This window comes from Clinocottus analis, unplaced genomic scaffold, assembly GCF_023055335.1.
Source record: "Clinocottus analis isolate CAN_PGR_092001 unplaced genomic scaffold, fCliAna1.0.p SCAF_1, whole genome shotgun sequence".
Taxonomy (NCBI): Eukaryota; Metazoa; Chordata; class Actinopteri; order Perciformes; family Cottidae; genus Clinocottus; species Clinocottus analis.
Window position 1 is genome coordinate 23,016,614 of NW_027175820.1, and position 24,464 is coordinate 23,041,077.

The 24,464-nt window shown below is 43.6% G+C and overlaps 1 protein-coding gene across 5 annotated transcripts in view; it reads left to right on the forward strand.

The window, feature by feature from the left end:
* nav2a (neuron navigator 2a) overlaps nt 1–24,464 on the forward strand; it is a 103,147-nt gene that overhangs the window by 10,753 nt on the left and 67,930 nt on the right. For 4 of the 5 annotated variants that reach the window (XM_068571727.1, XM_068571745.1, XM_068571752.1 and 1 more), the window contains exons 2-3: nt 15,951–16,068; nt 19,647–19,699. In XM_068571727.1, coding sequence (XP_068427828.1) covers nt 15,951–16,068; nt 19,647–19,699 — 171 coding nt within the window. Of the gene's footprint in view, nt 1–1,129; nt 1,213–15,950; nt 16,069–19,646; nt 19,700–24,464 lie in introns of those variants that run through there. The other variant, XM_068571761.1, reaches the window with a different exon arrangement.

Below are 24,464 nucleotides of genomic sequence, written 5' to 3' on the forward strand. Positions count from 1 at the left end.
GTGTGTGTGTGTGTGTGTGTGTGTGTGTGTGTGTGCTTGTGTGTGTGTGTGTGTATGTATATAGGGAATTGGATTGCACTCAAACGGAGGGCATCCTGTGCTGTGGACTCTCTTACACACACACACTTACACACACACACACACATACATGAATGCTTAGGTTAGGTCCCCGCTGTACACATGAACATAAATACACACATGCAGCTGCTGCAGTGTGATGTGGGTGACGGCTGATCAGAGACCGGTCTGCTCCGTCTCTGGTCGGGGGAAAATAAAAAACCCGGCTTTTCTTTTTTTTTTTTTTTTAACAGACAGCAGAGGAGCTGGTTTAAGAAATAATAAATAGAAAAGAGACGGTTAGCGTTGAGCGCGGCGCGGTTTGGCCTCTGAGCGCTGTACTTCCCTCTCTTCAGTCCCTCATCTGTTATCAAGAGGGACACTGATCATCCTTTTATTCTCCTCACTTTCTTTTTTTTTTTTTTTGTCATACGAGGGTCTCGACTATCAGGGGGACGGATGTAAGGAGGTGAGGAGGTCTGTTCTTTTCTCTTCTGCTCCCAATATGAGCGATGGCCCATTGAAGAGCAACAGCACACTGTTTTGCCGTGGGCGAAAGAGGAGGGGAAGGGGGGGATCTCTTCCTCCTCCTCCTCCTCCTCCTCCTCCTCCTTCTCCTCGGTGCGTTTGGTTTGGCTTCCTCTCGGAGCCGCAGCAGAGGCCGCAGAGCTCCTCTTGCCTTTTGCCTCCTGCGTTTATTTTTCCCTCCTCCGTATCCCAGAGTGGGTGGAGAGAAGCTGGAGGCACCGAGCTCCCCCCCTCTCTTCCCCTCCCTCCGTCCTTCCCTCCTTCCCTCCCTCAGGCACACAGCAGAGACCTGCTGGGGCTCGAGCGAGCAGCAGCTCTCCCATTTCCTCTGGATCTTCATGGTGCACTCATTCAGGACATTTTGCTCAAACCTGCAACCTCCTCCTTGGATTCAGTTTTTTTTCTCCCCCTCCCACCCCCCCATGGATTTTTCGGGGTGTTTCGCTGCAGCTCAGTGGGGTCCAGCTGTAGTCTGGACCTGGTTCTGATGGCTCATATTTGGGCCCGGCTGGCCAACCGACGGTCCTCCTCGGTGTGAGGCAGGTGTCTCTGAGGAAGGAAGCTGCAAGAAGCAACATGAGTTTGATGCTGTGCCGCTGGGAGCAGAACAACTTCACCATGAAACTGGTAGGCTGAACACTTCCAGGTCATCCCACGGGGTCAAACACCAGGGGGCCCGTTAAAGAAACGAGTGCGTCTCAGTGTAACATTTCTGAAACGCGGTGCAGTTCCTCTGTGGTTGACCGTCCTTCCATCGACACGGCGTTCACATCTTCATCCCGCCTTTCATCCCTGACGCTGCAGCTTCAGGACATGTCTCGCTTCGATTTTTTTGTATTTATTTTCCCAACTGTGTGTTTACGTATCAGTAAAAAATGCTTGTCTCATCACCCTCGAGCCGTACAGTAGCTGCGGTGTTGGATTGCAGGCGCGCCAATGGATTAGCGGCGGTCGTTTTTAATATCAGAGGAAAGTGCTGAAGGCGTGCGTCCCGTTTTTTCCCCCCTCCTCACCTGCGGAGGGGGAACTAGCCTCACTTTGATGTCTGCATGGAAATTTAAAATAGACTTAAGCGAGAACAACTTGAAGCAGAGTTTTGCGGCGCGTCCATGTGTGTTTGTGTGTGCGTTCTCCTATCAGGTTCTGCTTTGTGGCCTGCTGTTGGATGTGATATGAGTACCAGCAGAGATGGTGAATATTCAACAGGATCTGGGACGCGGTGATAAAATCCAGGACCGGTCAGGTGCAGAAAGGTTGAACACATGGGGGGAAAAAGGTCTTTGTAATGGCTGTGTGGTACAAGTAGGAAGCAGCTGATTTAATACAAATGAGTTTGTATAATGAGCACTTTGTTGAGTTTACACATAACACAGATGGACGGGACACTCTCTCTCTTTCTCTCTTTCTCTTTCTTTCTGCCATCGTCCTTATCTGGATCTGCCGGCCCACAGAGGAAAGGAAGATGGAAGCAGAGGAGGTTATTACCCGAGTCTAGAGATGAGCCGATAAGAAGGCTAGTTTAATTACACACCGCTAACCTCCACACAGCATGACTGACGGGATGCCGGTGGGCCACAGGGTCAGCGTGTGTGTGTGTGTGTGTGTGTGTGAGAGAGAGAATGACAAAGGGATTACAGGCAGGCACACTTGAACGTGTGCACACACTTCCAGAAATGAAAATGACCTTTCTTTTTTATTATGAAGTGTAGTCGATGTCCACAACTCTCTCTGTTCTAATACCGGTCTATTGATTATTTGATCGTCATGGTCCTCATGTCAACACAGGACCTCATGCAGCGTAAATCAAAATGTGTGATTCATGTGTGTAATCCTGATCATAGACATGCCGCTATATCAGAGCATCATAAAAGAAAACTGAATCTAGTCGTAATTGTTTTTAGTTAAGTTGTATAGTGTAGTTGTCATGTATGTATAGTGTGTGTGTGTAATACTTTACTGTACAGTGTTACACACTTTGGCAGACTCTCCCTGTCCGCAGCATGCATTTACTGCTCTTTTGTTTTTCCAATAATTATTTTGATGGCCGTATTGATTGAGCAAAGGTTGATTTGACCCGTCTTGACTCGAGATTTAAAATCTTCCATGAGTTGGATTCCTCCAGACAAAATGTTTTATTTAAATATATTTTAGAAATGATGAACTTATTGACATTTCATCAAGTTAACATGGAGCCGACTTGGGCTAGAATCTAAACTGTAGATGGCATTTGGCGTGCACCTTTGCCATTAGTCAGAGGTAGACGATTCCCCAGTTGAAATACGCAACAGTTCCACATCTACGGTGCCAATCGTGAGCAGAAAGACATGGCTGACCCTGACAGACTAACTAATGTTTCTTTATAAGAGTGTGCACACAACTCAACACTCAGCAGTGCAGCCTCCTTTTATACATATATGACATTTACATACTATACTTTATTATACTATACTTTATTTGGCCTTTTAGTTGATGGTTTAACATTTTTAATGCACACTTCTGTTGTTGTGTGATGTCAAACAAATGCTTCTTGGTTTTATTATTGAGAACTCTGACTTTGAGTGGCTCATTTTAGCTTTTCCCGTCGGAGGTTGGTAATGATTGCTGCGTTATTGCACCTGCAACTTTGGCCAAATAGTGGGCATGACATGCATTAAGGGTCGATGACCACATTTTAATTCAGGATCACTGGGACACAGTTCACCCTGATGCATTTGAAAGCAATTTAAATATAGCATTTTCTTTAGCTCACTCACAGTACCGCTAGCAAGCTAAGCCGTCTCTAATAACACTTGCTGGGCGCTCGTGTGCATCAGCCTGCATGTCTCAGGATTTGTCCTGATCAGACGCTGCTGTGTCATTTCAACTGTGCAGCAACCAAAGCACCAATTTAGAGGATTTAGATGTCCTGTATTCACCATTCAATATTATCATATTCTGGATTAAACTGAATATTTGGTCGTTGTCGAATAAATTGTTGATGTATGCACAATCAAAGCTGCCCTTACGGGGTGCAGATGTACATTTTTATTGCAGTTTGAGGGTCAAGTGTTTCCACCCAACCAGCAGTGTGTGTCCAATCCGTTTCCGTGCACATGCACACCTCTTCTCGTGGCCTTTCTGATGTGCGACTCCGTTTTTCCCAAACTGCAGCATCCTCACCAAGTCGTTTTGTCTACCATGAGCCTGGTGTGGCCTCTATATGCCTCACAAAGCCACATGTCTTTCATGTGCCAAACAGAGAGCAGGCAGAGACATGAGGGCTCATTCAGAGCGGCCTGTCTCAGCTTTCTGTGGGCTGAAGCCACTTGAGAGGCCTGTGTGAGTACAACAGAGAGCGGAGGGGGGGGGGGGTGCGAAGTAGTTGCCAGGGGCCCCACAGACCCAAAAAACCCTCCGTGGTGCATCCTGCTGGGAGCTGAGAAGAACAAGAAGCAGCTCCTCCACCAGCTGCAGCGGTGATGGAGAGGAGAAACTAGGACGAAGGCAAACATTTCACACAGGTTCCATATGACTATGACTATTTAAAGCAACCTTATCTTTATGTGGCTGTTTATGTTTCTTCCCTCTGTCCCTCATGTACCTCCCTAGATAGCAGGACAGACACTGACATGTAATAGCCTCTGCAGGGACGTAACACAAATGTGGAGACATTGTCACAATATTCTGCTCGTGCTTTTCAACTAATCTCGGCCCTGGTGGTTCTTACAGACTGGGCTCTGTTTTTGGGGCCACTATTGAACGCGGTTTGGATTGTTCTGATACTGTTATACTACTAAGATTGATCTTTCCAGGGTCTCTCTCGTCCCAGTTGGTCTTTCTTGTGCCTTGTCAAATTGCCTCCTTTCATCGGAAGCATAATAGAAGCAGTATTTGTCACTAGCCTCTCGAAAAGCCTGTTCGACTAAACTAAGTGTGTAAACAACGGCAGTCGCGAACGTAGCACCTATGAATTTCAAAGTACATATCTCAAACTCGTTATGATTAGCTTAGAAAATCCATATTGACCGTATCGAACGGCAGATCCGTGTTTACATCCCTTTTCAGACAAGCTCCATCGTAGAGAAGGATCATATTCTGAAAACCACAGCCATTGGAGGACAGGAAGATAAACTGCGCCATAAAGTGCATCAATATGGAAGCCCATTTCCGCCACACACAAAAAAAAATTAGGACCAAAAAATAAATAAATAAATAAAATTAGGACCTGGAATTAAACAGGAAACTTTTTTTTTTCCGGAAAAAAAAGAACCAAAAAAACAATAATAATAATTAGGACAAAAAAATAAAATAAAAAATAAAAATTGTAATACTTTTTTTTGTTGTTGCCTTTTTTTCCGTGGACTTGAAAAAAGACAACGGAAAAAAAAGTCTTAAAATCTTTTTTTTTTTGGTCCCAATTTTTTTTTTGGGGTCCTAATTTCTTTTATTTTGTTTCTGAAATGAGCTTTCAAACATCTGAGGGCTGAAACGCGATGTTTTTTTTCTTAATGCCCGTAGCTAGCTAATATCAGATTTTCAGCATGTCATTGAAATATGATAGCACCCTTTGGCCACGAGAAGGGGTGACAAAGTTAGCTGTTAGCAAGCTAATGTAGTAAGCTAAGGCACTTGGAAGCATAGCTTTCTAATATATCCACATTACAATTTAACACGAGTGTCATCTTGTAAAAATGCTTTAGCTTAGTTTCCAGAGATATAGTTCATCTAAAACTTTACATTGGTACATTGGTCCCACAGTATTTCCATTCTTCCTGCTGATATCATATTGCATGTATCCTCAGTTTTCAGTTTGGTAGCTTCTACAAACTTACTTTTGTTGTTTTTACTGTTGGCAGTGCTTTTTGTTGCCGTTTGCAAGCAGATGAACCCCCGTCTGACTTAATTTTCCCTCATGTGTCTGTGCCTCAGTCCAGTTTGTGGTCAAGCGCTGGTGTTAAAGCAGCATGCTGGAGGTATTGTGTCCTGCATAAAGCATCCCAGCAGCTGGCAGAGCAGACTGCAGTCCTGTGTTAGGTCGTATCATACAAACCCGGGAACACTGATTTCTCCGAAGCCATCTGTCTGTGTCTGCTGGGGTTCATTGAAACCTGTGCAGACGATGATCCCCTTCAGCCAGTGTCGATTTATTTCAGCTTGGGAGTGAGGGAGTGAGGGGGGAGTGGGTGACATACATGTCAGATGTGAAAGGTGGGAGACATGCAGCTATCCAACATCTATTACACCAGTGTGTCCATCAGTCCATCCATCATTTCCCCACCAGCCATCTGCTAGCCGGCACAGACCGGGTCAGACGTGTCGCCACATGTCGCCCTCGGCCTGCAGCAGTCCTCATCGATGAGACTCGGCGTGGCCGGGCTGCAAGAGGAGTCGCCGACCAGAATATAAGTTGAGTTGTGACAGAGGACACCTTTCACCTCGCAAACTACAACAATTTTAGCCAAAAAAAAAGCATTAAAGATCAAACCGGCCTAACGTCAGCGCATCACTTTGCTGGTTGAAGTTCAGCGGTGGTCAAACAGTGGTACAAGCCTTCAAGAGAGACAAGAGGCCTCCCATGTGAACTCATGTGTCATGTTTGTTAGTGTGTGTGTGGGCACCCGCTGTAATATACAGCACCAGGTGTGTCAGAGGGAGAACACACTAAACCGCTCAGTCGGTCAGCGTTAGGATCTCCGTCATTCATCACATTTAAACCGTGTGTCTGGGACATGGGGGGCCGACTGTGCTTCTCTCTAGTTAGTACATGTACTTTCAGGCACTAGCGGGACCGAGGCAAGGAAATACATCCCTTTTAACGGCAAGAAGCCTCGAGCAGAACTTGGCTTTGCATAAGCTGACATCTGCCTCGACCGGTTGTGTTCGGAGGGACGGCAATGGCAACTCTAAATAATATAAATATGACTAACGCTCATAAGAATAGGAGCGGTGGGCGTCGAGCAGAACCACGGCAACAAGCACATCCAGTCGCAACCGTGGTCCATGGCAACCTGCGAGCATGAAACAAGGGAAGATGATGTGTTAGTGATTAATGAATTAATGTTAGCAACGTGCATCTATGGGACGTGAATGCATCCGTATTAGGAGCGTATGGCTCGAGTGAATATCCATAAAACAGAAAGAGAAGGCAGCTGCACTTTCTCCTGTCATTCCTACCTCCAAAGGGAATAACAGATTGTGTTAATTGCCCCAATTTCATGGCGGTGTAAAATGTCTGTTGTCTGCTTCACTGGCACGATAGTTTATTAGATTGTTGGATAAACAACTTTGCTAAAGCAGAAATAATCTAAATGTCTATGTTTTTTTCTGTTGCTGGTCTGTCTTCCTATAGCAGAAGAGAGATCTGAGTCAGGGTGTCTGACTCAGACAGTGAATGACACCCAGAGAGAGAGCGAGAGAGATAGAGAGAGGGGTTAAAACAGTGTCAGAGTGTCTGAGGCGTCTCTATGAAGCGGTCGGAAGGAGAGAGGTGCATATCTCAAGGAGTAAAGCGCCTCCCGTTCGAGTCCCCTGGAGCTTTATGGATCTCAAGTTGTTTACGTCAGAGCGCGGCGGCCTCAGGGTGCCGGCCAGGAGCTACAGCCGCTTCACCTGCGGGAACTACAAACTGGTAAGAAACCAGCGAGGGGAGGGAGGGGTTAGCGTAGTGAGGGTCGTGGAAGAGCATTCATGCATTTTGGCTTTGGCTCATCCCCACCTGTTGATTCACTAGGATGTAGGGGCGGGGGCAAAAAATCGATACAGCATAGTATCGCGATATTTTGCGTGGCGATATTGTATCGATACACGGAAGACAAGTATCGATCTTTTTTTTAATCAGTTCTAAACGTTTTGGTCCTAGGATAATGAAATCAATTTAGTTTTTGTTGACAAAGTTTTCCTTTGGAGACAATTTGCGGTTGAAAAAAAAAATGTAATAAATTGCATTATATCGCAATACTCACTGTATCGCGATAATAAGTATCGTGACGATATTGTATCGCGGGACCTCTGGTGATTCCCACACTTACTAAGAAGTCTTTCTTTGCAGTTGTTTGTTCATTCTGACACTTTGGAAAAGCATTCACAGTGTTTGTGTATCTGCTAGAGATATTAACTGACTGGACCTGGGAGTTATGAGAGAAAGACACTTCAGAGGAAGGTCAGCTTGAAATAGAAATGTCAGGGTTAGAGCCAGATCTCCTGAAGCAGCCGGGGGAAAATTACTTTAGACACCTGCTGACAGAGAGGCAGGTAACACTGTGAGAGGAACAAATGAATGAAAGCGAGGTCTTCCTTGTGAATCCCTGGACATCCCAAACATGGTCAGTGCTTTCGGCTCCGTACGCTCAACGCAAAAAAAGGTGGATGCCTCCTGAAAGCGCCACCATCGGAGCGCGTCTTCTGCAGAGTCAGCGCTGGTTTTCGGTGCCATTACCCGAGTTACAAGGAGAGCTGTTTCAGCCGTGGCTCCCTCCGAAAGCTTCTCGTGAGAGATAGCACTTTGTGGCGGCGGCGGCCCGGTCCGCGTTCTCTTTGTGGTTCCCGCTCGTGTCGAGTAGATTAGCTCACAGCGGCGCGTTAAGTGCAGAGCTTTTTATGTCGCTTACTGAACCCTGAAAGTAATAAGGCTAATAGTCCCAAAGTTATCAGCGTAATTGTGTCTGGAAAGCGGCGCGCAGGAGTCGCACGCGAGAACAGACCCGAGGTGTTGTGCGCTACTGTTGTGTTGTGATTTTCATGCTTGAGCTTCAGAGGGAAGACTAAATGGTCCTCAACAGGTTGAGCAAATTGTTCTCAGTTATGAAATTGTTTCAAAACTCGCTAAAAAAAGCACCACATCATCATCATCATCATCATCATCATTATTATTATTATTAAGCTAAAAATATATAGACCCAAGGTTGCGTGCAAATGTATTCAACGTGCTGCTGTCACATGACGTATTAGAGGCTCCTGTTTTTGTGTGTCTTAATTGGTGAGTTTAATTAGTTCCTATTGGATTACATGGATTTGTTGCTTAATTTAAATCAACTTCTTAAAAAAGAACATTTTTCGTAGGAAATTAGTTGCTAACGCCAACCATACTTTGGTTACCAAAGTTTGGTTGGCATTTCTTGTCGCCTCATACTTTGAGTAATTAAGATATATGCAGTTATATGTTGGACAGACAAGAATACAAACTGTATTACAGTAACCAGACTAAATTATGTGAGTTGTATCTGATACTTTACTCAAGTTAAATTGAAGCGTCCACCTTCAATTCCTGGTAGAATACCAGCGGGTTGGCTGCAACAACACTTCCAGCAACTTACTGGTTTCATGTTCATCCGTTCTGTTCCTGTTTTGGGTTTCTGGACCTTTGTGTTGATTCCCATCACCGATCCATTAGCCCTTCAGTTTTTTAGATTATGAGGCCAACACCATCTTGTCCATCGTCTCCACCTGTAGAGATGCCCTCTAATCTCTCTTGAGTCTCACATTTTGCTGTTTGCTGTCCCTATTTATTTAAATGTGTTCACATATTAACAGATGATAGCAACTGATGTCAACAGAAAGGCCACGACTTGGTTGCCAATTTCTCAAAATGTTTGCCATTGGCAACCTGGCAACCATCGCTGTCGAGCCCTGCATATCTAGCCATAGCGTTTGATGCTCTTAAATTAACCATGCTCTGCATCTCTGTGTGCTGCCAACAAGCTCTGAAAAAAGGAAAAAAATACATAGTTTTAGGCATTTAGTGGAAAAACATAAAGGCAAGAAAGTCATACTCTGATCGCAGTTACGAGGAACTTGTTTTACGCTCTGTATTTGACCGATCGTGGGTTATTTTCACATGGAAAACAAACATTTAAAGCCCCTTGACATCTAAAAAAACAAATATTAGAAACTGAGAGGTTCACCCGACAGCGGTGATGCAGTCGTGTGTGTATGCCAACACCACTGCAGTGTTTGCTTAGCAAGCAACACGTCAGGGTCGGTGCAAACAACAACAGAGATGAGAGAGCGAGTGAAGTAATGCGACGCGGTCGCCCCAGCTGACTGACAGCCTGACAGAGAAGAACTTCAACACACGACCACAAGAAGCACAAAGCCACATCTGCTCCGCTCCTCCTTCTGTATAATCAGCCTTCGTCACGATCTGTCGTGACATGTGCTGAACTCACGCCTCTTGCATCTGCACAAAAAACTCACTCTTTTCTTCAAACTTCAACGCAAGGGCATCCTCCCGGTGTGATGCGCCCGGGCCGACCCGGCGCTGCGTGGACGGGCCCCACATGTGCGTCATGACCTTTTCGCGGGCCTCTCGCAACACCGGCCCGGTGACTCAGCAAGCCGAGGCAGCGGGGATGCTGGACGCAAAACAGATTGCTGTGTGTGTTTGTGTGTGTGAGAGAACGAGAGATAAAAAGACGCAGCTGTCTGATTGAGTGAGTCAGCACCGCTCGTCACCGGCTTTGAAGAGCTGACTCTGTGCCAGTTTTCAAGGCTTAAATTAGGCTTAACTATGCGAATATGACTGTATGGGTCCAGGCCTTCATGCAATGCGTGACACAGCACGGCCGGTTGTTTACTGGTCTCTGACTTTGATCCGAGTTGAGTTGAAAGTGCCAATTGTTTTGCATATAACCTTAGCCCACAAGTGAAAAGAAAAAGACATCGCAGAAGTCGAGACAGGGAACAAAAATTAAGCTTTAAATGATACGTATTAAATCATAAGCTGATAATAACGGTCTGATTTACCTCAGTTGTGTATCCAGTACTTTGGATCTGAAATGAAACCGTGAATATGATGTTCAAGAGACTTAATTCATGTTAACGATCTGCGTTAAAACAATAAAGGCCCTTATTTTGTGCAAATTCCCAAAGCCGGAGGTCAACAGGCCACACATGACATTCTCTATCAGGCCGCCGACAGCGTGAATGAATCAGTGTCGTGTTGCTTTCTGGTGACGGGAATGTCCCTGACATGAATCTACAGCTCCTAAAAAAAGACCTTTAGCCCCACGAGGACAGGAGAGGGATCACTGGGAGTTTCCCTCCTGGAAGGTGTATCTTAAATCCGACTCTTTGATATGGATCACTCAGTCTTTCCGTGTCGACATGTGGATGTGAGTGACGCCTTATTGCACTGTTTAAGGATATTAACAGTGGCATTTTTGGGGTCATGTTTCAGGAGTGAGGCTTTGTTGCTATTTATTATTGTATTTTCGTATCCTGTTGAGCAGCGGTTTGAGGGTTAGAGACGGCAGAAACGGATCTCTGTGGGGATTAAAGCAAACGCAGGGACACGTTTGACAGGTCGTTGTGCCATTACAGGGCTAACTGTCAGACAACAGGCATAGAGTTTGCAGAAAAGCCGATTGCATATTTGAAGTTGGTTGAGGGAAAGTATACATCATACGGAAAGATACCGGGATATTGTTTTTATGATTTCATGTATATTCTTCAATGAAACTGATTAGTTTTTTTTCCTCTGAGCCCAACTTTAAGTCATTGTCGCAATGCTGAATGTAGCCTTCACACAAGCAGGCACACACAAAAATCCAATCTAAACTTAGCAATGATTCCTGATTTAGATCAGAACAGAATAGATTAAAAAAAAAGAATGAGAATGTGACCCATCATACCAGCTAGTTTCGATACCGGAAGCTTCAGACACATTTCATTTGGCACAATAAAAGCACTGATGTTCAATAGCCAGCCCCACACTGAAAGGGCCTGTCCTGTGAGGTACTAACGACAACCACTTAGCCTCTACGTTGCCCTCTTATCCATTCAATGAATTCAATTTCTGACATAATTAAAATATCGATTCATCAGCCTTTTACAACCCTCGGGAGTTTTGATTACATTTTCAATTCAATATGCAGGGGTCTTTCCGCTGAGTCAGTCGCACCTCATTCCGGTCTGAGATATATTGAGTCAATAAATAATCCTCTTCACTAAACCATGCAGCTTATTAAAATGACTCTCAGATCTTATTCTGCCTCTCATCAGCCCCCACCTCCTTCTGTCTTTGTGTGACCTTTGAACAATCTTCAGATCACAGAAGCTACTTAAAGGTGCGGTTGAACACACATGATCCGGATTAATGCGTGATGTCTTTTTAAAGGTTTCAGTTGTTAACATGGACTTTGATTTACAGACATCTGACAGGAGTATCATTTGTTCTGTGATATGATGGACTTTGGTGCCAGTTGTGTATCACTTCGGATGTTTTCATTATTAATGGTTACAAGTAATTTATTCCATATGTTTACATTTTGTATCCTAGGCCATACACTAAGCATCTTGGTGCCACTTAATTGTGTCCTTTTCAAGTTAATTTAGTATTGGTTTCAATCTATTTAAATTGTATTTGCATGGGACAATAATGTTTAAATATGACTTTTAGAGATGCCCGTGTGTTTTCGCTCCGATGCTGTTTGCCAATCGTTGAGGCATTACACAAAAACATAATAATTTAAGAAAATTCCAAATGTTGTCCTTTTTACTTACCATGGTTATTTGCATAACTACATACAAATTCAAATCATTAGGAAAATAATGACTTGCTTATAATGTTAGGACGTTCAACCAATCATAATTTCCGGTCTAATATCAAAGTTGCTTATTTAAACAACTGGCTTTATTCTAGTTTTTCGCAAAAAACTTCATTTTACAAAATTACATTCAAACATGTCATGATAACATTATAAATTACCTCCACTCCAATTTTGACTGACACACGAGATCATGAACGCATCATAATATAATCCAATAGAACCTACCTACGGATCACGCATTAATTACGGTAACGTTACGCCATATGTTTGACCCCCACACACACACGGCCCTGACACAGTAAGCTTCACCCTTCCTCTTAACTAATATAGAGTGTTTATCGATTAACTGTCAGCGTCAATTTAGGCAACAGGTTGGGGGTAAAGCAAACGCGACACGTTGCTTAAACCTGTTCGCTGACGCACGTTCGGAAAAACTGAAACAGTCTGACGTTCGCTGGTTCGCACGTTCGCTCGTTCGAATGTTCGCTGGTTCGCACGTTCGCTCGTTCGAACGTTCGATGGTTCGCACGTTCGCTGGTTCGTACATTCGCTCGTTCGTACGTTACTTTTTAAGTTCGCTTGTTCGTACGTTCGGTCGCACGTTCGCTCGCGTCGCGTGCATTTCAGGAAGAGGTAACGCGATAGCTGTGGCTAACATGTCAACCTAACAATGGACTCTACACACACAGCAGACTCGGAGCAACACACGCTGTTAAATGTAGGCAAATTTATTTTCCACCTGATGAACGTAAGTCCAATATTTTGTGTGTGGCTGCATTGAACTCATTCCAGTATGTAACTCGTCTAATACTGCGGGCAAGTGAGCCCACATGCGCCGAGTGAGCCTCAATTGCTATTCTGAATGCACCTCTATTCAAGGTGTTACGGTACGCAGAGAAGCTCAGCTCAAAAGCTCAAATGAAATGATGATATTCATATTCAAACGGCATATCCTTAAACTTGTAAATTAAAAGTACAACGCAGTCTTGTTCAGACTGATCCCTGCTACGTCCATGTGCATGGCCATGAGATTTCACTGTACAATTTTGGAGAAAAGTGACTTCAAAGTCACCTTCAATGACATAATGATATTCATAATGTCACAATTTCCAATATTCAAACTGCTATAAAAACAGATCCTTAAATTTGTAAAGTAAAATTACAATGTGATCTTGTTCGAACTGACCCCTGCTCTGTCCATGTGTATGGCCTTGAGATTTTACTGTACAGTTTTGGAGAAAAGTGACTTCAAAGTCAACTTCAATAACATAATGATATTCACTTGGCAGACGAGGGCTCACTTGACCGCAGTATTTTGAGAGTTGTGACCAAAACTGGAAAACAAAAACAGTGAGAAACTTTAAAAGCTCAGAAGAGTTGTATAACTGTTCGTACTCTTGTTATAGTATCTATTGATTTCTGTGCTTTTTAAAAAGTTAGAAATGTTCATCTTTTATAACACTCCTGAGATATCATATTTAACTGCACCGGCTGAGAGGAAGCCATCAGAGACACGAAACGCTTTTTTGAAAAGTTTAAATTTCAGAATTTAAAAGGTGACTTGTTGTGACTGGTCCACTTCCCCTTTCCTCTCCTCTCTCAACACACCCATGCCCTGAGGCTGTTTGAACCCCCACCCCTCTCTGGGTTCCACCTCTGTGACTGACGGCTGCCCGTTTCACCTCGTTTTTAATTACGCTCCAACCCTGCAATTTACCTGCCCCGAAACTGCTTCAAAGAAAGCATTCGCACACACAAAAGCTCTTGAGAATTGTGCTTCCTTTTTCTCCCTGACCAGCTGAGAGTGTGCTTTGAAAGGATCGAGCGTAATCCTCGCCGCTTGAAAGCTTTCCCAGCTCCGCGTGTCACTCAAGAGGCTTTTTATAACTGTGCATTTGTGTTTGGGTATGCAGCCTGTGTGATTTTAAACGTCGCTCTGAGGCTCTTTGTGTTTAATGTGTGGTCGTGTACTCTCATAAACCTTTGAGCTTGTGCGTGGAGATGAGTATATGTATGTGTGTGTGTGTGTTTGTGTGCACTCCTTTTTGAAGTGCGCACACCTGTTGCACGCCATCACGAGAGCTGTGATTCAGCCGATGAGTAGCGTAGCAGAAAAAAAGCACCGGGTTTGTTTACAGTGCAAACATGAAGGAACGAGGGTCACAACCGTGTCACACAGCTCACCGCCGTGCGTGTTGGGTATGCCATGGTTGTGATGAGGGATGACAACAACAATGCTGAGCTCTCATTCAGGACTAATGGACACACGTGGATTTTAAATGAATTGTTGAGCAACCAGGTTACTGAGAAATTAGTTTACAAAAGTAATCTGACAAGGAAGGAGCTACTGTGGCAACCTGGTAACTGCTGGTTACTCACGTCATCCCATATCATCTTGTCGACTACTGCACTGTAGGGATGACAGTTGATTTTGGAGGCCAAACCTAAAAAAAAAGTCCAAAAAGCCAATGGAATTTTGGATTATTGCAGAAAAAAACCTCCATGACTGTCAAATATTCATGACTTGTTTATCACAATGTACTAACCATTTTATATCATAGAACAAATTGTTCAAATCTTATTTTAGGCATGAAACCAAAAGCCCGTAAACTAGACGAGGAGACCAGAAACGCAAAAGAAAAAGACTAATTTCCAAATTTTAGGACTCATTCTTGCAGCATATTTTGATGATATCTATTTTATCTTCATACAACAAATGCTTTTATTTGCAATTAGTGCTTTTTATAGCAGCGCTGATACGTTGAACCTACACAGGACTAATTAAGTGACCTCTGAAACTGGCATAATGTCCAGTTGTAGAAAAGATTCTGACTGATAGATTCTACTTTCAGTTTAACTCTGCCTCTGGATTTCATTATTTTGAATATAAAGATGCATCACTTCAGGTCTGCTGTCCCAGCAGTACTTTCCCTTCATGCATATGCACAAACAACGCATGCATATGCAGGAAATTTCTCCAGGAGATATCCAGCCTGAGAAATCAGTTTTATAGTTTCCATGACGCTGAAGAAATCAGATTACTGCAGACAAGCTGACAGTAATCTGCTTTCATAAACTATAACTGTATGATTAATAATGTATGCCTTCTTGTCATATTCATCACCTGACTGACATAACAGTGTTGGGGTGTGAAAACTAGAGTGAGAACTACTGTTGTGTCTTAATTTAGCCGAGTTGTTGCACGTGATTCACATCCCAGTGGGAGAGGGCGGGACTGTTGTGAAGTTTAACACTCACAAATAACTTTTTCTTTATTAGAAATAACGTTTTGTGCAACTTCACTTCAACCTTTGAAGGCCTTTTTTTTCCATCTCAAGAAATATAAACTCATTCCTCTTGAGAGAGAGAGAGGGAGAGTAAAAGAGAGAGTTTGGCGAGTAATTATGAAGGACGCTATTCAGATTATTCAGATGCTTGCTCTGCCCCCCCCCCCCCGCCGTCCCCCTCAGGCAGTGAAGGGTCTTTTCTGTCCCCAGAGAGTGATGTCAGCATGGCCCATTGAAAACAGCCGCCGTGCTCTGCGAGATGAATGCCCCGGCTGAGCACAATGGCCCCAATTTGAATACCACGCGGATATATGCCAGATCGCAGCCCCAACAAAAGAAGGAGGGCTCCTCCGCTCCCATTCAACCATGTTGTTATTTTATTAGACTCGTAAATTTGCTTCCACCATTTATACCTTTTGTAGTTTTTCAAGTGTTTATGGAGTTTGAAACGCGTGGACGACCCGACGGGGTTGCCCTCTGTTTTGGAGTGGATTGTATTTTTGCCGGCTGGAGACTGAACGGCGTGGTTTTTGTTGTTTGTGTCTGACCGCAGATCTACACGGACTGGGCCAACCACTACCTTGCCAAGTCGGGACACAAGCGTCTGATCAAGGACCTGCAAACAGACGTCGCAGACGGAGTGCTGCTGGCGGAGATCATACAGGTCGTAGGTAAGGAGGGAACACACGTTTGAATCCCAAAAATCTGTAAGAGGGAGACAACTCTCATCCTGTGAAACACGTCATGAGTTACTGTTAAAGGCATAACTGACCTAACAAGTACAAAAAGAGCTTTTTTCCCTTTTTATTGAGTTGTTACAGAATGAAACACTTTTAAATGTCCATTTCAGTTTGAATCATAAAAGGGGGGTTTTATACTCTTGCACCAGCAAACAGTTTTCTTCAGGACAAAACACTGTTGAAGAAGTTAGATTAATTTTAGCTCGACAAACTGTCTTCTCTCATTCATAAAATCTCACAGGGATCTGGTGTGTGGTGAGATTCATAGAGGGCTGCAGGGATGACATATTCCTGTCGGCTGACAAAAAGCCAATGGGACTTTTCCTTTGGATGATGGATTATTGCAGAAAAGAAGATGTGTGGCAAAGTTCATCCTACTTGCATGTTTTGCTCAGAAATATAATCTTTCGCTATGACTTTTATGTTAAAAAGAGTAACTGCAACCGCCAGAAGTAAAAAAAAATAAATCTAATTTTAGGATATAAACAAACTACACCACAGTCACATGACTTCACCTCACCTCCTCTAAGCTAAATGTCAGCGTGATGATGTGTTGTAGTCTCATTTAACAACTTTAAAAGAGAAATATAAAAAAAAAGATTCAACATTTTCAAGTCAAGTATTCTTTGTGGTAGAACAAAACCTTAAAATCTCTAACACTTGAGTTAACCGCAGACCTTATTTTCAGGCCTCTAAACAAAAACACATTAAAAGGAGGGAACCTGGAGTTCAAGGGTTATGGTGAGGGTGTGAGGAAATATGTCCTGAGAAAAGAATATGTCAGAGAAAGCCCATCAAAACTATACTGATGGAAAAAGAGAACATTTCTGAAGGAACCTGTAATTGGTCGTTTTCACATTGACTAACATGCATTTAAAAAAATCTGCTCACTTGTATTTTTAAAACGGTCCTAAAAATGGAATAGAGAAGTTTGTAGTTCAGAGCAGAAGTGAAGCAGGACGACGTGTTCACACGAGAGCAGAATATGAAGACGTCCAGCCCCGTCCGGGTTGTGGAAAGTGGGCTGTCCCTTTGTGCCTTTGACCCTCACCCTCGCCTGTATCATCATCAGTCTTGTCATTTTGTGCCGCCGTCCTCGAGCCTGTCATTTCACGTGCCGACGGCCTCGAGCGGGGCTGACACCGGCTGACCGGTGACTCAGCGTGTCGCTGACTCCCTCTGCTCCCGGCTCTTTCCCCCTCCTTCGCCTCTGACCCAGATTTATTCCTCTGCTCCGCGGGGGCGGTAATGCTCATGAGGTAAATGCAGGAAAACCTTTCGAAGCTCACTTAAAAAAGGCCGCCGTTCCTAAAATTGTACCTGCGTTCCTGCAAAAGCTCTTGCGGTCTAAAAAGAAACCCGGACATGATCCCCTTCGTCCAGTTAATGTGTATTCTTACATCATCAAGCCCACATACCACTGCTTTGGTCTGATATCAAAACAACGCGAGGCAGAGCCACCATGTTCACCTGTTCTGCCAGCTCATAAAGCTCACATCACATAATCGCTGGTGAAACCGGAGCAGCTGGCCGGTATCGGAACAGCCACACCGGGGCCGGATGTGTGAAGCCATTAGACCAACAAGGTCTAATCAAGGTCAGGACTTGGGAAGAAGGGAAAAAGTCTGTAGCCTTCTTCTGAACTGTCCTTGAGGCGACTATTAGCATGATCCCGGACCTTTTTTTAAAAAATACATTCTACTTGTGTCCTCAGCTGCCAGTCTTTTGGACACTTCTCTCTTCTCAAAGACAATTTTATTTCTTGCTTCTGGTTCATGAGCTGTTATTTATGGAAGCCCATTTCCGACCACAAAAAAAAAAAATAGGACCAAAAAAACAACGACTTAGGACCAAAGAATTAAAAAAAAGGAAAAGAATTAAAAAAAAAAAAAATTAGGACCAAAAAAAAAGAAGCATTATTTTGTATTTTTTTTATTATCCTCATTTAAAAAAAAAAAGAAATTTGTCTTAATTTTTTTTTTTCCAATTTCTTTTTTTTTGGCGGAAATTGGGTTCCATAGTAATGTGCTTCCATAGTTATTCACTTTTTCCTGGGCAAAAAGAAAAGGCTGGTTGTTTTTTTTTTACTTGTATTTAGCGTGTCTCAGACTCACAGAGCAGTTGTCTCTTGTGGGTTTCTGTCACCACACAGTGTGATTTATCAGGAAGCACACAAACCACAGCCAGCCGTTGTAGTGTTAAATCACTTGAATGTATTAACACGTTTGTTTAAGATATTTTTGACATATTTTTTGCTAATATGCTCAAGATGATGGAGCTATGGTGTTTTACAGGGCTCATCAAAACCTCTAAAATCTCCTTCACACGCCACATGATTTGACTGATGTCCCAGTAGGGACACATACAGTATAGTGTCCATCACCTTCACCTACATGTTTTAATTGAATTGAGTTGAGCAAACCAATAGGACCCTGTAATTAGCCATCGCTACACCTTATTATTGGTAATTGGCATCAAGTTATCTTAAGCTAAAGGGTTTTTGCTGCTCCTAGTTGAGGGTTTAAGGACAGAGTGTGCCATCTGCTGTACAGACTGTAAAGGCCCTGTGTGGCAAATTTGATATACTGGGCCAAAATTTAACTTGCCATCTTTTTTTTCTACTGTTGCCAAGTTACTGAAATCTTTCTTTCAAATTTAGCTCTTCAGTAGGAAATCTAATATTCTGTAGAAGATAAAACCAATAACCTTGTTTACTTTAACGCGTAGAGAAAGATCAATTTAAAAGCGTTGATTTTAGTCTTTTTTTCACATTTTAAATTAGTTTGTTTTATAATTTATTTCCCACACTTTTAAACATTATTACACTTAAATCATTTGGAATCAAATCATCAAAAAGAAAACTACTGTTTGGTTGAAGACGGGGGGGTCACAAGTCAACACAGCTTTGTTTAAATAGTTCCCAATCCAAAATGTTTGGGAACTGCTGAGTCCATCTGCAGAACACATTAAAAGATGCTGCGTATGTCTTCAACGGACAGGAAGGGGGAGTATTTCTCCCGCAGGTCAGGTGGCGCAGTACGTGGTCCTGAGGTGGAGCTGCACTGTGGGCCCCGCTGGGCCTCCTGATGCAGGCGGCCGTGCTGTCGGCACAAAGTCGTCAGCTGTGAGCCGACGATCGGGTCTCAGCTGCTGTGGGTCGGGCCTCTAATAGATGGGAGGAATCCTTAACACACACACACACACACACACACACCCTTTACAAAGCACACGCATCTCGGTCGGGCCCCCAGCGGCCTCGTTCCCATTTGCTGTGACCAGATAGTGTTTCATGTCTCAGCGGGAGGTGAGAGGAGGGGTCACAGTCACCGGCATGAACACCTCTGCTCTCCTCACTCAGCCGGTGATTGTCCAAGACACACACACACACCAGACACACACACACACACACACACACACTCGGGGATCTCCGCTGGAATTAAAAGAGCTTTCATTCTCTCTTCTTTCATCTCTCTGTCTCTGCCTCCTCTTCTCTCTCTGTCCCTCCACAGCCAACGAGAAGATCGGCGACATCAATGGCTGCCCCAAGAGCCGTTCTCAGATGGTAAGTGACCCGCTAAGTTTGTTTCGGCACGCCTGTCGTGAGCTTTACCGCCGTGCGCAAACACTTCTTGAGATGTCCCATCTCGCTGGGGAGCTGCAGCGCGAGAGTCGCTGGCGAATAGCTCCTCCATTTATTTTTACTTTTGTGGTCTCGCGGGCTGCCGTCCGTGAAAACCTCTGGCTCTGACTTCTGGGAGTTGGCGCCCAGTTTAAAGCGTTGCAGGGTTTGGGGCCGGTTTCGCCTCATCTTGTTACACTTGAACTTGAAGAGAGTGTTCCTGTCTCATCTCCAGGAGTGAGCGGCGAGCATCGGCGCTGTTGACAAAGACATTTTTATTTTTTTTTACAGTTGTGATGAGATTGGTTTTGTCCTCAGTGACATTTATATGTGATATGTGTGTGTGTGTGGGATTTTCTTTGTAACGCTGCTGGTGGGATTCCGGTGTTTTTCTCAGTTTTGTGTGTCGCCTCTGTGGGAAATGAGCCGACGGTGCCCAGAGCGGGGCTGCCCTCCGCTGAATGTGAAAGGGTCGTAAATTGGGCCAGTGTGCCAGCTGAGGGGCTATTTTTGGCCACCAGCCAGACTACTGAAGCCTCTCAAAACACCAGAGAGAGAGAGAGAGAGACATACACGCCCATAGTTAACAACGGAGGAGGAGGAAGCACAGCTGATCGCTGAACCCTTCCTCTTCATAGCAAACATGGACACACAATACTATACTAATGAGGACGTCCCGATAGATTCAAGTGCTTTTAGTATTTTAAAGTGCTCTGTTTTCGTGTTCTTTGCCGTGGTATAAGTTGTGGTGCCTATTTAATTATCCCTTAAAGACCCGCATGGAATTCTCTACCATTAGAGAATTATCTCTAATGAAGCCCCTCAATTTAACATAACTGACAATATAGAGCTATGTTTTGTGCCACTAAGCAACTTTCAACATAGTATGAAGCCAGGTATCCCCTTGTTGGTTATATTGACAGAAAAAACTGTACAGACACACAATTAGAATAGAATAACAAGCTGTATGAAATCTAAAAATGATGTATTAATGTAAAGCTAATGCTCTAAATAAAAGCAAAAATGATTAAATATGTTATACAGTGTAAGAATGTCTTTAGTCTTTGTTTGATGAACTTGTTTCTGAATGATGCAGAAAGTTAAAAGTAATCTAAGACTGCCAAAGCAGAGGAGAGGAAAACTAAAAGTTAATGCCTGATAAGGTTTATCTGACCAAAAATGTTGCATTCATAATTTGCTGGGAGCTAATTATCAGCGGGTGGATTATTTTGCTAATAAAAGACAACAGAGGGCATAGTTTTTCTTTCCAATTACCATCACATCGTCTCATGTTATGCTGTTGGGAATTAAAGTAATTGTGCACAATTAAAAATGCAGCTTCTAATCGCCATTGTTATATTGAGTTTATGAACTATCCCCGAGTGAACACATGGGAAGTCTGAACGACGTTCTGTTGACACTTTGTTGTGTAGACGTCGTTGCTGCTGGATGTAGCCTCAGTCACATTTTAAAATAGCTGACTTCCTAGGCCTAATAGTGGGACAGGAAGTGTTTTACCCATTAGCACTGATTACCACCCCCCACCCCTCCGCCCGGTCGCCTGTAATTGAGCGTTTTGCCCTCTTTGGGCTCAGTGATCTGGGCGTCTCTCTGAGCTTTCAACGTCCCGCGTCGCCTCTCTCACATCCAGCCCCGCTGTCATCGGCAAACACTGCAGCTTCTTTTTTCAGTACTTACTTCAAGTACTTCCAAATATCTGTGACTGTGTCCCGAATGCTCACAGTGTGTCAGTCAAGACTCAAGAGGGGGAAAAAAACAAAAATATTGAGTGCACATGCAAGCAATGTGATATTGTTTGTTAGACAGCGGCTGTCAAAATCTGCTTTTATTTTGCTTTGATGAGCTCAGATGTTGCTGCATATATGTGTGTGTCTGTGTACGTGTTTGTGTGTGTGAATATTTTTGGATCGCTGTGTATAATCTCAATAGGTTTGTTAGCTTTAAAGCAAAAAATCTGACGCACTCAAGCGGTGCTAAGGGCAGGTGCAACCGCTGTGATTATGCAAATGTGTGCTTTGTGTGTCGTTGTACTGTCAAAACAAACACACACACACAAACACACACAGGTCCTGAGAGTTTAGTTGGCAGCTGGGGTGGAGGAGTGTGAGAGCCAACTCTTACTGCACTTGATTTCATTGCTTTTAAACCCCCCAAAGCTGCTGCCAATTACCACCACTTAACGTAACCTCTGTCTCTAAGCGAATAAACATGGAAATAAGCTCCATCAGTGGATTAAATGTCGCTCTCTCACCTCCCTCCTATACGCGAGCTCATGGTTATGTCGGCTACACCCGGGCCGGAGTGAGAGGCCCGTTTTTACAACTGTCACATCCTCGTTAAACGGACCCCCGACGTCGGGTCATTCCTTTACCACCCAGTCAGCCAGGCTTCTGTGTGTGTGTGTGTGTGTGTGTGTGTGTGTGTGTATGTGTGTGTGTGTGTGAGTGTGTGTGTGTGTGTGTGTTCAACCACTGAGGTTGTTGAGTTGACACTGAGCTGTTGAAACCACACAGGATGCCACTCAGAGGCACATAAATAAACACATACGCACACACACACACATGCCATGTTAGAGTTTCTGAAATTTACTGGATTTCATCTCTTCAGGCCTGGGAAATGAAACAAGCCTTTACTGATGATGTCATCATCCTCATGTCATCCAGTGCTATTGAAGTCTGCTGATTAAGTCACTTAACTTACTTCCGATTCAATGGATCAATGTTTTGAAGTGAAGCAGAATTCATAGAGACTGTTTTATTGGTAGAAAGTAGTTCACAGAAATTTTATGAAAAAATTAAATTCCTTTCACTTCCGTCGTCTGAGAATTAAAGCGACAGATATCGCAAGCATTTAAAGTCAACATTTTTTTCATGTTTCAGTGAGGTAATTTGAGGGAACTGACTCTTTTAAATCACATGACCCCATGCAGCTAAAGTTTTGGACACCTGTATTGATTTAAAAGGGACGTATCATGCTTATTTTCAAGCTTATACCTTATAGCTTATAGCTTATACTCTTGGATTTCTACTAGAACAAGTCTTCCTCATACCGTCTGTCTGAATGTACCTGCGTCCACGCTCCATCTGAGACGCTCCGTTTAACCGTAAAAGCCCAGTCTGATGAGCCTGCATGTGACATAGGAAGGAGAGCTCAATCTGAATGGCTCGTTTTCTTATCCAGGCACAGATATGTTAATCACGCCCCAAGGCATTACCCGCTTTTATCCTCTATTTGACTCTAACTGGGACCATAATTTACTAAATGAACACCATGTCGTATTGGAGAAGACTTGAAACTAGTGATTGATTCCATGAACTTGTGTTTTCAATGCTAGCTGAGCTAATACATGAGGTGAGAAGAAGGGCTGTTTTCTCGTAGATGTTTAGGGGACCCTTTTATATCAGGTCACAAGGTACAAGTCAAGCAAAAAAACATGGTATGGATCCCCCAAAAGACATGTTAGGTATCAAGTTAAACATAAAAATCAGGGCTACAATAATATATAATCCCCATGTACAACCTCGAAACACAACAATAAACAGGATTAGGGATTAGGGTGAGGGCTTAAAGGGCCACCGCCTGGTTTAGAGGCCCCAAATGTATCTACACAAGCACTGAAAGAGTGGGTTATTTATATGATATGTCTTCAAGGGTCATATTCAAGATATTGATTCTTGGACATACTGTCCTGTCTTCGCTATAGAACACATGACATGAATCAATACATTGGTTCCAACACACATACTCTCGGGTTAAATTACCGTTTCTCCTTTCCGATCTGACAATTTTCTCCTGCTGCAAACGACAGAGGATGAGGGGAAAAGACACTCAGGTGGAAACCAGCAGGACCAGGTGTTGAATGGGCTTAAGGAAAAAACAACTGAGGGAGTTATGAACAGTCAAAGAGGAAGGCTAAATGAGAATAAAGCTCTCTCATTTAAAGTTCGCCTGTGTTTCATGTTCAGTAACTCAAACTGCCACACAGTTTTGACCTGAAAACTATACCCCATCAGTGCATAACCTGCATGGTTTTAAAGACCTCAGATTCAGACCGGTGGGTGGACGGCTGCTTCTTTGACGTAGATGAGTGTGAGCGGTTTTGGAGCTGGCGAAGCTCACGCAGGTGAGCAGGCTAATACCCCAAATATGTTTTATTAATGATTCAGCGTGCTGGTAAATGTTTGATCAAAGGGAGTGGTACTTTCTCACTCTCTCTCTTTCTCTCTCGTTCTGTGTGTGTGTGTGTGTGTGTGTGTGTGTGTGTGTGTGTGTGTGTGTGTGTGTGTGTGTGTGTGTGTGTGTGTGTGTGTGTGTGTGTTAGAGACAGAAATCCCCAACTGCGTCAGCTGGTCAGAGCTTGGGTGATAAACAACCACAGAGCATCACAGATACTGTTTCTATGCAACCAAATATAATAAACCTCAAATCTTAATCAAAGAGCTCAGACCTCATATTTGAATATATGTCAAGCCTTATATGTCTATATGTATATGTATATAAGGCTGTGAAGCCCTGGGCAACAAAGAAACAGCACTAAAAGGGGGTTGGACAGAATAACAGAAACACTTGACTAATGCAGTCCAATGCAAACAAACGCAACAAAAGCCGCCGCCGTGAAGCCGAGGCTGTGTTCATTTTTTTTAATGAGCTTCGTGATCACAAGATGCACGGTAAGGTATTCTTGTTA